We start from the raw sequence: 11,986 nt of genomic DNA, 5'->3' as shown, positions 1-11,986 counted from the left end.
ATCATTGTTGCGAGAATTGTTGTTGTGAGAAATCGCAAGAGAGAATCGTTGTTGTGAGAATCACAAGAGAGAATCTGTAATGGTTACCCAGAACCGAACCATATTTTATTTCTGGGTAACAGTTTTTTATTTTAATTATAAATTGATTTTTGGTTTTTTTGTCTTGCAACTTTGGGTTAGACTTTAAAAACCAGTACAATTTGGATACTAATTCAATTAATAGTATCCAATTTATTTGCACACTCCTAGTTAGAACCTACGAAGATCAACAATAAATAAAACCAACCAATAGAGCAAAATAAAGACACCGAAATTTTAATGGAAAATGCTTGATGTGAGAGTAAAAAACTATGAGTCGTCCAGACCAAAGATATAGCTCCACTATAATCAAATAAGGGTACAAAAGAGTCTCTAAGTGAGACACAAACTATTGTTAACAACCAATCAAACAACAAAACACTAAAACTTACAAAACATGAACAAGAAAAATTCCCCAAATACCTGATGCACTGCGAGCTCGACTTCTCTTAGCTCAGAACTCATTTCGACGATCCGAACGGTGAAAAGATAGCCTATGGAGCTGTGAATCTACCCTCCAAGTTTTAGCGAAATCCCATAGTTAACGAATCAAGAATCGACGTTTTACTACAACTGACTTTATTAAAACGAAAACAACTTTCTCTCTTCTTTTTATTTCTTTTGAAGGTTGTTATTTCTCACCAAATTCAGTCTAATAATAACTCTAGTACGACTACTCTCCACTTATATAAGTGAGACATAATGAGCTAAGAGACTTGAACTTTTCTCCACATACGAAGGAAGCTCAAACTAAGAGTGATCTTTTAAAACAAGAAGGGGCATCATTTTGGCCCTTGGAAGAGTATCTATTAGGGGCAGATTCTAGGGTGAGAGAGGGTGAGAGAGTGAAACATATCTCTCACCTACGAGAGAGGCAAATTACCGGTTATAGCAGGTGTAGCAGGTAAAAAAAATAATATATTTTTTAACTTAGAATTATTTAAAAATAAATATTTAACAAAGTTTATTTAAAAAAAAACAAAAATTCACGTGCTCTTCTACTTGTCTTCAACGTCAAAAAGATAATCTTCACCTTCTTCATCCCTTTGTTCATCTTTATTCATAAACTTTATAAAAAATCCTGGATCTTCAGCACAAGCTTCAAACAAACCCAGAAATTTTTTTTCCAAAATTATAGAATTCAAACAAAATCCCAAATATTACCAAGATCTCTGCACTCAAATATTCCCTTCTTCCTCTTTCACTTAATTTCTTTGAAATATAAAATCCGATATTTTTTTAAATGATCAAGAATTTGATTAAAAAGAAGTGTATATGGGGTGTTCGTGATTTTATGAAAATAAATTGCCATGTAGATACTTTAATGAAGCAAAAGAACATATTTGAGGGAAAAGAAAGAAAAAATAAACTTTTTTTTTGTGCTGCTGTCCAGGTCCCAGAAGTTTTTTGTTACTGTGGGAATAAGCTTGACGTTGTATTGGTATATGTTTAGAGATTGACAACAAGTCTGTTGTAGTTATTTTTTTGATTGCCGTATTTTTTAGCTTCTTTTTGTTAGCTAGCTGTGAGGTGGTGTGGTGGCTCACAAGTTTTGTTGTTTTTAATCTTTCACTTTGAATAAAAAACAAAAAGCAAAAATAAAATTTAAAATAACCCACAAAACACTGTAGCACCAAGTATCTAGTCATTCATCTCTACCTTCATAAGTCCATAAAATTATTATTAATAAAAAGCACACTAGAAATATATTTACAATTTTAATAGATTCAGTACTAATTTAATTTTAACTGCGAGTTATTATATTTTGAGAAACTAAAACACCCACCCATGAGATAATTTGTGTTGCATGCTTACCTCACGGGACATACACAAATGACACATGGTATTAACATGTACCGAGAGTAGTAAGCTGAGTTCCGTTTAATGAAAGCGATCAAATCCATCTAACAAAAAATATTATATTAATTAAAAATTCATACTAAAACTTACATATAAAAAGCCTCTCATTCTTTCACCCCCTTTATTCTATTCTTCTCCATCGTTTTCCTCTTCCCCTTTCTCTGCGTTAGGGTTTTCTGCAACAACCCTATTTCCTCTCAAATTAACAATCTTCTTTCTGTTTTCACCGATTCTCACCGAATAATTTTTTCAATACAAGCCAATTTCTAGGGTTTCGAATCGAGGAGTTAGGTAATTGATTGTTTGATTCATTCATTCAATTTAACCCGAGATTCGATCGATCTGAAACTTGGAATGGTTGTAATTATTGCGTTGATAATAGTGTAATTGACGCTCCTTGGTGAGCGAGTTGACGAATTGCAGGGTGGGTTGGTTTTTGTATGGAAACTCGTAGTCGGAAGCGGGCGGAGGCTTCCTCAGCTGCCCCTTCATCTTCTTCATCAAGTCCTAAAACTCGTTCCAACAAACGCGCTCGTGTTTCTTCTTCTTCTAATTCTACATCTTCCGCTACCGTAGCCACAGCAACAGCCACCAACACAGCGACGACAACAACATCCACTCCTGCTCGTTCAGCCAACACTCGTTCCCGCGCATCAAGAACAAAGGAAACTTTACCTCCTAAGAATCCGACTCCGATGGACTCCAACAATGAATCAGGCTCTGGCTCTAGACGTGATCGACGTGGTAAGAATTTGGAAAGGGATAATTCCGATAAGGGAAAGGAGAAAGAGCATGATGTTAGGATCAGGGAAAGAGAGGCCGAGAGAGGTTTGGCTTTGAATGTGGAAACTGGTGCTGGGGATGAAGATGATAACGATAGTGACAGTGGTATTTTGCGTCAGAATTTAACATCTGCTAGCAGTGCACTACAAGGTCTTCTTCGTAAACTCGGTGCTGGTTTGGATGATCTGCTACCGTCATCCGGGATGGGTTCTTCGTCTCATCAGAGTGGGAGGTTGAAGAAGATCCTGTTTGGGTTACGAGCTGATGGAGAAGAAGGTCGACAGGTTGAAGCTTTGACACAGCTTTGTGAAATGCTTTCTATTGGGACTGAGGATTCGCTTAGTACTTTCTCTGTTGATTCGTTTGTACCGGTGCTCGTGGGGTTGCTGAATCATGAGAGTAATCCTGATATTATGCTTCTTGCTGCAAGGGCGCTAACCCATCTCTGTGATGTGCTCCCTTCGTCTTGTGCTGCTGTTGTGCATTATGGAGCTGTTTCAATCTTCTGCGCGAGGTTGCTCACTATAGAGTATATGGACTTAGCTGAACAGGTTATTCCCTAGTTCATGACTATTATATGTGATTAGTGAAAACTGCATTGAAAATTTGGACTTTTATATGTGATTAGTAAAAACTGCATTGAAAATTTGGACTTTTATATGTGATTAGTAAATACTGCATATTTGGAATATCTGTTGCATATTTTATGCTGAATTAAAAGATGTCTAATTGTTTTTAGGACTATATTAAATTTGAGGTTCCTTGGTCATGTTATATGTTGCTATAGCATATATGCATTTGTCTATTAGTGACTATATATACTTGAAATGTGATTCTTAATTGTTGTGTTTGTTACATGAACAGTCCCTTCAAGCTCTAAAGAAGATATCTCAGGAGCACCCAACTGCATGCCTACGAGCTGGGGCTCTCATGGCCGTACTCTCTTATCTGGACTTCTTCTCAACTGGAGTTCAGGTTAGTCATCAGTGAATACATACATTTAGAGTATATTATGATCTTAGATAGTCACAACTCATTTGGCGATGAGCAGTTCAGTGAGATAGCATATGTTGAAATAATTCTATGTTTCAGCGTGTTGCATTGTCTACTGCTGCAAATATGTGCAAGAAGCTTCCTTCAGATGCATCTGACTTTGTGATGGAAGCTGTTCCTCTTTTGACAAACCTCCTTCAGTACCATGATTCAAAGGTAAGCTTATGTTTTGTTATTATCAGACATTTCATGTAAGAAAAACTGTATTTTTCCTTGTTATTTTTCTTTGATATGATCCGAGGATAATTTTGATCCTCATAACCCATATTATATATTTTTTTATATATTCATTATACACAATTTAAATTTTTGTAGGTCCTGGAGCATGCATCTGTTTGTTTGACTCGAATAGCTGAAGCATTTGCATCATCTTCAGACAAATTAGATGAATTATGCAATCATGGACTGGTAACACAAGCTGCCTCCCTCATTTCTAACAGCAGTTCTGGAGGTGGACAGGCTTCTCTCAGTACGCCAACATATACTGTAAGTGCATTTTCGCTCTCTTTAAGTCCAATGCTTTGTCCTATTGTTGTTGGTTCTTGACTCCAAGGCATGCACAGGGTTTAATCCGACTTCTTTCAACATGCGCAAGCGGGTCCCCTCTTGGAGCTAAAACTCTGCTTCTGCTTGGAATTAGTGGTATTCTTAAAGACATTCTCTCTGGTTCTGGAGTTTCTTCTAATGCCTCAGTTTCTCCTGCATTAAGCAGGCCACCAGATCAGGTATAGTGTACTTCAGAATTATTCTTCAGGTTATTCATGTGTCGTTTTTCCTCGTTATGGTTCATACAACACATTTTCACCTTAATTTTATCGTTTAAGATATGGAAATATTCTAATTCTATGTTATAATACACAGATATTTGAGATTGTGAACCTGGCAAATGAGCTTCTCCCCCCATTGCCACAAGGGACTATTTCCCTCCCTGCCAGCACCAACTTTGTGAAGGGTCCGGTTATAAAAAAGTCTCCTGCTGGCAGTTCTGTGCAACAAGAAGACACAAATGGAGATGTTCCTGAGATATCGGCTCGTGAGAAGCTATTAAATGAACAGTCTGAGCTGCTTAGGCAATTTGGGATGGATCTCCTCCCAGTTTTAATACAGGTTGACATTTATTGCATTAATCACATGAATATGTTTTACTTAATAAATTTGTCAAATTAAAAAAAAAGTGGCTTTGTTAAATAGCTCTTTTGCTTCGTCATGTGGCTATTTGATAACTAATAATGGTCGCATGCATTTGAAACAGATTTATGGTTCTAGTGTCAATATACCTGTTCGGCACAAATGTCTTTCGGTCATTGGAAAGTTGATGTATTTCAGTGAAGCAGAGATGATCCAGTCTTTGTTAAGCGTGACAAATATATCAAGGTATATAGAAATTTGATTCCCGGTTGATATTGCTCCATATTTTCACTGGTTTAGAAATTTATGCATTGCTTCTTTGATCATATAGTTTCTTAGCTGGAGTCTTGGCATCAAAAGATTCACATGTATTGCTACCTGCCTTGCAAATTGCCGAAATTCTTATGGAAAAGCTGCCCGAGACATTCTCTAAGATGTTTATCAGAGAAGGTGTCGTCCATGCTGTGGACCAACTTATTTTGCCCGGAAATTCAACAATTGTCTCTTCGGCAGAGAAGGATAATGATTCTACGCCTGGAGCATCTTCTCGCCCTAGGCGTAATAGGCGACGCTCTGGAAACTCCAATCCTGATGGAAATTCTTTGGAAGATATCAAGAGTCCTGTTTCAGTAAATGTTGGTTCACCTCCAAGTTCGTCAAATATTCCAACAGTAAATTCTAGTATCCGGTTATCTGTTAGCGCAGCTGCAAAAACTTTTAAAGATCAGTACTTTCCTTCAGATCCTGGGGCTGTTGTGGGTGTTACTGATGATCTTTTGCATCTGAAAAATCTTTGCATGAAGTTAAATGCTGGTGTTGACGACCAAAGAACTAATGGTAAGGGGAAATCTAAAACTTCTGGATTTGGTATGGAGGAGTGTCTAATTGGCATCATATCTGACATGCTAAAGGAACTTGGCAAAGGAGATGGTGTATCCACTTTTGAATTTATTGGTAGCGGTGTTGTTGCAGCTTTGCTGAATTATTTTTCTTGCGGGTATTTTGCTAAAGATAAACCCTCAGAAACCCACCTACCTAAGCTTCGCAAACAAGCACTTTCAAGGTTTAAGTCATTTATTACTGTTGCACTGCCTGCTACTATTGACAATAAGGATGTAACTCCTATGACTGTCTTGGTTCAAAAACTTCAAAATGCTTTGTCCTCCATGGAGCGTTTCCCTGTTATGCTGAGTCAAGCACCAAGGTCATCCAGTGGAAGTACACGCCTCGGACTAAGTGCATTATCCCAGCCCTTCAAATTGCGTCTTTGTCGAGCCCAGGGGGAAAAGTCACTTAAGGATTACTCAAACAATGTTGTATTGATTGATCCATTAGCTAGTTTAGCAGCCATTGAGGAATTTCTTTGGCCTCGTATCCAGCGAAGTGAATCTGTTCAGAAGTCCACTGCACCTGCTGGGAATTCTGAATCTGGGACAAGTCCTGCAGGAGCTGGTGTTCCACCTCCTTCTACCTCTACCCCGTCCACTACCCGTCGTCATTCTACGAGATCCAGACCATCTGCTAGTTTAGGGGATACCCCCAAAAAAGAGTTATCTCAAGATAAAACCTCGAGCTCATCTAAGGGTAAGGGAAAAGCTGTATTAAAGCCTGCACAAGAGGAGGGAAGAGGACCTCAAACCAGGAATGCTGCACGCAGAAGAGCAGCTCTTGATAAAGATGTTCAAATGAAGCCTGCAAATGGGGATTCTACTTCTGAGGTATACTTTGAAATCCTAGAAATAAGTTCACGATGCTCATGGTTTTTTCTTCTTCCCGAGCCCTTGAATGTTTTTTCAACCAATTGGTATATACTTTATAAAGTATCACTAAATAATCTCCAAGTTATTTATATATAAAAAAGTAATTTTAGAGAATCTAAAACAAACAGGCCCTAGATGTTGTGTACATGTGTTCCTTAGATTGTTGAACTGATTATAATGACTTATTCAGGCTGTATTTTCACCTGTAATATGATAAACTTGACTGAAGTGCTCTTCTAAGTATTACGCTGAGTTATTACCTTTCTTGTCCCTCTCTAATATGAAATCAAAGTTCCCCCTATAGATTATGAGCTTACAATTTTATATGCATGCTAATTATTACTTAGCTTTGCCATTGTTATTAAACTGTTGGTGGTATCTTTTGAGTAGAAAATGTTTCCACATGCTCAAACTGCAGCGGATAAGGCTTTACTTGTACGTTACAAATATCTTCCGTTCGGTGCTTTGAATTAAACTGCACTTAATTGATGTCTCCTGAAGTATTGTAGCACTGATGGTAGCTTTTATCCGTGTTTTTTCTCTAATAGTTTCCACTGTTTTGTGCTGTAGGATGAAGATTTAGATATATCTCCTGTTGAAATTGATGAGGCTTTGGTCATCGAAGACGATGATGAAATTTCTGACGATGAGGATGATGACCATGAAGACGTATGTAATCTTTGCTTAGATTTTTAGTTATGAGTAGAAATATTAGTCATAATGATATCATCCTTGCTTTTCTGATTTCATTATCTTTTTCATTTTTATCTTTTGTTATGTTAAATTTTGATTACAAAAAAAATATAAAATTCAATTCTTTATTTTTTAATTGCCAGGATAACTACGTCCGTTGTTTATCTTTTTGTTTTCAATTACCAGATATGCTATTGTCGTTTTTTATTACAAATTGTAACAACCATCCTTAAATGTACTCAACCAAGATTGAACATCATCATTTAGTTCATTTGCATCTACTCTTCTGTTGCAGATGCTGAGAGATGACTCCCTTCCTGTTTGCGTACCTGACAAAGTACATGATGTGAAATTGGGTGACTCAGCTGAGGAGAGTACTGTTACTCCTGCAACTAATGAAGGACAGACTAATGCAGCTTCTGGTTCTAGTAGCAAAGTTGGTTCAGTAAGGGGATCAGACACTACAGATTTTAGGGGTGGCTATTCTTCTAGCTCTCGAGGTGCAATGTCATTTGCTGCTGCTGCCATGGCTGGACTTGGATCTGCCAATAGCAGAGGAATCAGGGGTGGCAGAGATCGGCAAGGGCGTCCATTGTTTGGTAGTTCTAGTGATCCTCCGAAGTTAATATTCACTGCTGGTGGGAAACAACTGAACAGGCAGCTGACTATTTATCAAGCAGTTCAAAGACAGCTTGTACTAGATGAAGATGACGATGAGAGATTTGCTGGCAGTGACTTTGTGTCTAACGATGGAAGCAGGATGTGGGGTGACATTTTCATAATAAATTATCAGAAGGCAGACAGCCAAACAGATAAGGCTTCCCCAGTAGGCCCAAGTTCTAACACTTCAAAATCTACTAAATCTGGGTCTGTATCAAATTGCAGTTCTGATGTCAAACTGCATCAGTCATCTGTAGTAGATAGTATCTTACATGGAGAATTGCCTTGTGAGCTAGAGAAATCTAATCCAACATACGACATATTGGCTCTATTACGTGTGCTGGAGGGTTTGAACCAGCTTGCACCTCGTTTGAGGGCCCAAGTGGCTACCGATAGTTTTGCTGAGGGAAAATTTTTGGATCTAGATGAGCTAGTTGTTGCCACAGGTTCTAAGGTTCCTCCAGAGGAATTTATAAGCAGCAAGCTTACTCCAAAATTAGCTAGGCAGATACAAGATGCCCTTGCCCTATGCAGTGGGAGTCTTCCCTCATGGTGTTATCAGTTAACTAAAGCGTGCCCTTTTTTGTTTCCATTTGAGATCCGAAGACAATACTTCTATTCAACTGCCTTCGGGTTATCTCGTGCACTGTATCGACTCCAACAGCAGCAAGGTGCCGATGGTCATGGATCAACAAATGAAAGAGAGGTTAGGGTTGGAAGACTGCAGCGCCAAAAGGTTCGTGTCTCTCGTAACCGCATTTTGGATTCCGCTGCTAAAGTGATGGAAATGTATTCCAGCCAAAAGGCTGTACTTGAAGTAGAATATTTTGGTGAAGTTGGCACTGGCCTTGGTCCGACCCTTGAGTTCTATACACTTCTAAGTCACGACTTACAAAAAGTTGGACTTCAGATGTGGAGATCAGGTTCTGATCAAATGGAAATTGATGGAGATGAAAAGAAAAAGAAAAGCAGTGAAGGCAATATTGCTAGAGATGGGGAACTTGTTCAAGCTCCTCTTGGTTTGTTTCCTCGTCCCTGGCCTGCAAATGCTGATGCATCTGAGGGTAGCCAGCTTTTTAAAGTGATTGAATATTTCCGGCTTTTAGGCCGCGTAGTTGCTAAAGCACTTCAAGATGGACGTCTATTAGATTTGCCATTATCTGTAGCATTTTATAAGCTTGTTATTGGTCAAGTAAGTTGTTACAAAATGTTGCTATCTTATTCAATTTCATGCATACTGTTGAGCTTAAAACTGATTTTATTTTGGTCTATATTTTGTAGGATCTTGATTTGCATGACATTCTTTACATTGATGCTGAACTTGGGAAAACTTTGCAAGAGTTGAATGCCCTTGTTTGCCGGAAACATAATATAGAGTCTATTGGTGGTGGTTATTCCGGTGCAGTAGCCAATTTGCATTACCGTGGAGCTCCAATTGCAGATCTCTGTTTGGATTTTACCCTTCCTGGTTATCCAGATTACACCTTGAAACCTGGGGATGAAATTGTATGTCTCCACTATCGTTTTAATTTTTATTCCTTGTACTGTTCTTAATGTGAACATTGCTTTGAACTTGCTGTTAAAATTTCAGGTTGACCTCAATAATCTAGAGGATTATATATCCATGGTCGTTGATGCCACTGTCAAGATTGGAATAACGCGCCAACTAGAAGCCTTTAGAGCAGGGTTCAATCAGGTTATTGGCTGATCTTAATTAATTCACTTAATTTGAACTGTGCTCCTTGTTTGGTGATGCTGAGCAAGTCTTTTTCAAAAATTGGAAGTGTTTTGATTTTTTATTTGACTTGATTATTTGTTTTTCTCCTTATCTATTTATTTTACATGGCTTATTCCTTTCACCCATTGCTTTTCTTTTCATCTCTCAATTTAATTGAAAATTGAACTTGACTGTGCATTAATTGGATAATATATAAGCATTTATCCTTCAGTTTTTTGTTTTGGTCAAGACATTTATCCTTCAGCTCTAGATGCTTTCTTTTTAGATTTCACTTGATGCAAGTCTTCAATTGGACCCCATATATTGAATTTCTGCAGATCGTTCTATTATGCTTAAATTGATTTTTTTAAAACTCTTAAGCAGTCAACAACATATATAGTTTTAAATCTCACTTGGGTTAATTAGGAAATATTTTGACACCTGTGTTTCTCTTCTGTTATGTTTGGTACCAACCTCCAATCTCCTTTTCCCCTGCAAATTAAGAGATGAATATAGAAACAAATGCTCATTCTATTTTATTTTTTAAATTGATTTGAAAGATTCTGTACGGAAGATGAGCAGGATAGTTGGAAAAACTTGTTTGATGTTTTGTTCATAATTAAATATGATGAACTAAACATTTGTCACTTGGCCAATTCAGGTTTTTGACATCTCATCTTTACAAACATTTACGCCTCACGAATTGGATTATTTGCTTTGTGGCCGTAGAGAATTGTGGAAGGTATTGTTTTTACCGAGATATCCTATTCCAACAATATTTGAAATGTTAAGGTCAGTAATTTATTCACTAGTTTTTTTAATATGTTTGCAGACGGAGACACTAGCTGATCATATAAAATTTGACCATGGGTATACTGCCAAAAGCCCCGCAATAGTGAATGTATGTTTCTTTTCCATTATAAGGACAGTAATGTATTATGGAATATTTAGGGTGTTATATTGGTTTCTCATCCTGTATGGTGCTTTTTTAGTTACTTGAAATTATGGGAGAGTTCACACCGGAGCAGCAGCGTGCCTTCTGTCAATTTGTTACTGGAGCACCTAAGCTACCGCCTGGTGGACTGGCTGTTCTAAATCCAAAATTAACGATTGTGAGAAAGGTATTAAAATTATACCTTTGATCAGAGTGCCTTCAGCATTGGCTTCCGTATTTTGAACTTTGTTAATTATCCTACCCTTGTTATTGCACTTCATATTTTAATTCATTATAATTTCTAAACATAAAAGTACAAGGGTAATATTTTCACAAAGTATGGTGTTAATATGATGTCTTGGTGCAGCTCTCGTCAACTGCCGCTCATACGACATCCAATGGGAACGGACCTTCAGAAACAGCAGATGATGACTTGCCAAGTGTGATGACGTGTGCAAATTACCTGAAGCTTCCTCCTTATTCTACCAAGGTTGGTGCTATTCTGTATAAGCATTGTTGATTATATGATCCCTTTTGTCTGAGCATCTTTGGGTACTGATTTTTGATGTCCAATTTGAAACAGGAAATTATGTACAAGAAGCTAATGTATGCAATCAATGAAGGCCAGGGATCCTTTGACTTATCATGAGTTTCTTGGACCAACCAACCCAACCTTGTATGTTAATATGATGAATCAGGGTTTACGTTTTAGGGTTACTTTTTGGTTGGCACTTTCCTCCTTATCAAATAATGGCCTCATTTAAGGCGCTCATGAAAGGTTGTGAAATAGTTCAGGTGAAGGTCCCATTGGTTGTTTATGTGACTATTTTTCACATTATTCTCTGCTGCGGCATGTGCACAATTTGTTAATTATTTTGATCTCTATATATTTTCTGTTTTGGATAATTAATGTATTTTTTTTTTAATTTTTATAAATGGCAGGGATCGCCACATTTTCAAGGTGTAAAGGCATTTTCCGAGATCATTTAGTTATTACAACATGTAAATAAAATAGGAATGTTGAGCTATTTCGCCCCTAATTTTTTGGATTCTGTTTTCAAGCCAAATTATTGGTAGTTCATACTTTTATTGGTATCTCATACTTTTATACTTTTATTGGTAGCTCATACTTTTATGGAATATGTTAAAAGGGAATAGAAAATAAATTAAAATTCTATATGCTTTATGTGTTCCTATTGGGAGACTGCCCTTCTTCTTTTTGTTTTGTTTTGGTAGCCACTCGTACATATATCATCCAAACCATCTGTACATATATTATCCAAACCATCTAAAATGTTTTAAGTGAATCAGAATCTATGA

At 37.3% G+C, this 11,986-nt stretch overlaps 1 protein-coding gene across 3 annotated transcripts; it reads left to right on the top strand.

Moving 5' to 3' along the window:
• The first annotated feature begins 1,933 nt into the window (after positions 1–1,933).
• On the top strand, positions 1,934–11,749 carry LOC123913072 (E3 ubiquitin-protein ligase UPL3). 3 transcript variants are annotated; one of them, XR_006811557.1, is made up of 18 exons: positions 1,934–3,272; positions 3,586–3,696; positions 3,814–3,930; positions 4,090–4,260; positions 4,338–4,499; positions 4,636–4,881; positions 5,027–5,148; positions 5,234–6,620; positions 7,233–7,331; positions 7,651–9,207; positions 9,297–9,521; positions 9,607–9,711; positions 10,394–10,474; positions 10,565–10,633; positions 10,725–10,853; positions 11,034–11,156; positions 11,250–11,461; positions 11,609–11,749. XR_006811557.1 is itself a non-coding variant. In XM_045963672.1 (17 exons), the coding sequence occupies exons 1-17, from the start codon at positions 2,379–2,381 to the stop codon at positions 11,313–11,315; spliced, it is 5,664 nt and encodes a 1,887-aa protein (XP_045819628.1). In that variant the 5' UTR covers positions 1,934–2,378; the 3' UTR covers positions 11,316–11,749. The 3 variants fall into 3 exon arrangements, 1 of the variants encoding a protein (XP_045819628.1); XR_006811556.1 differs by having other exon boundaries at positions 1,980–3,272; positions 11,250–11,444; XM_045963672.1 differs by having other exon boundaries at positions 11,250–11,749.
• The last annotated feature ends 237 nt before the right edge of the window (positions 11,750–11,986 follow it).

Source organism: Trifolium pratense, linkage group LG3 (genome assembly GCF_020283565.1).
Source record: "Trifolium pratense cultivar HEN17-A07 linkage group LG3, ARS_RC_1.1, whole genome shotgun sequence".
In the NCBI taxonomy this organism is placed as follows: domain Eukaryota; kingdom Viridiplantae; phylum Streptophyta; class Magnoliopsida; order Fabales; family Fabaceae; genus Trifolium; species Trifolium pratense.
This window is presented reverse-complemented; position numbering and strand designations above follow the sequence as displayed.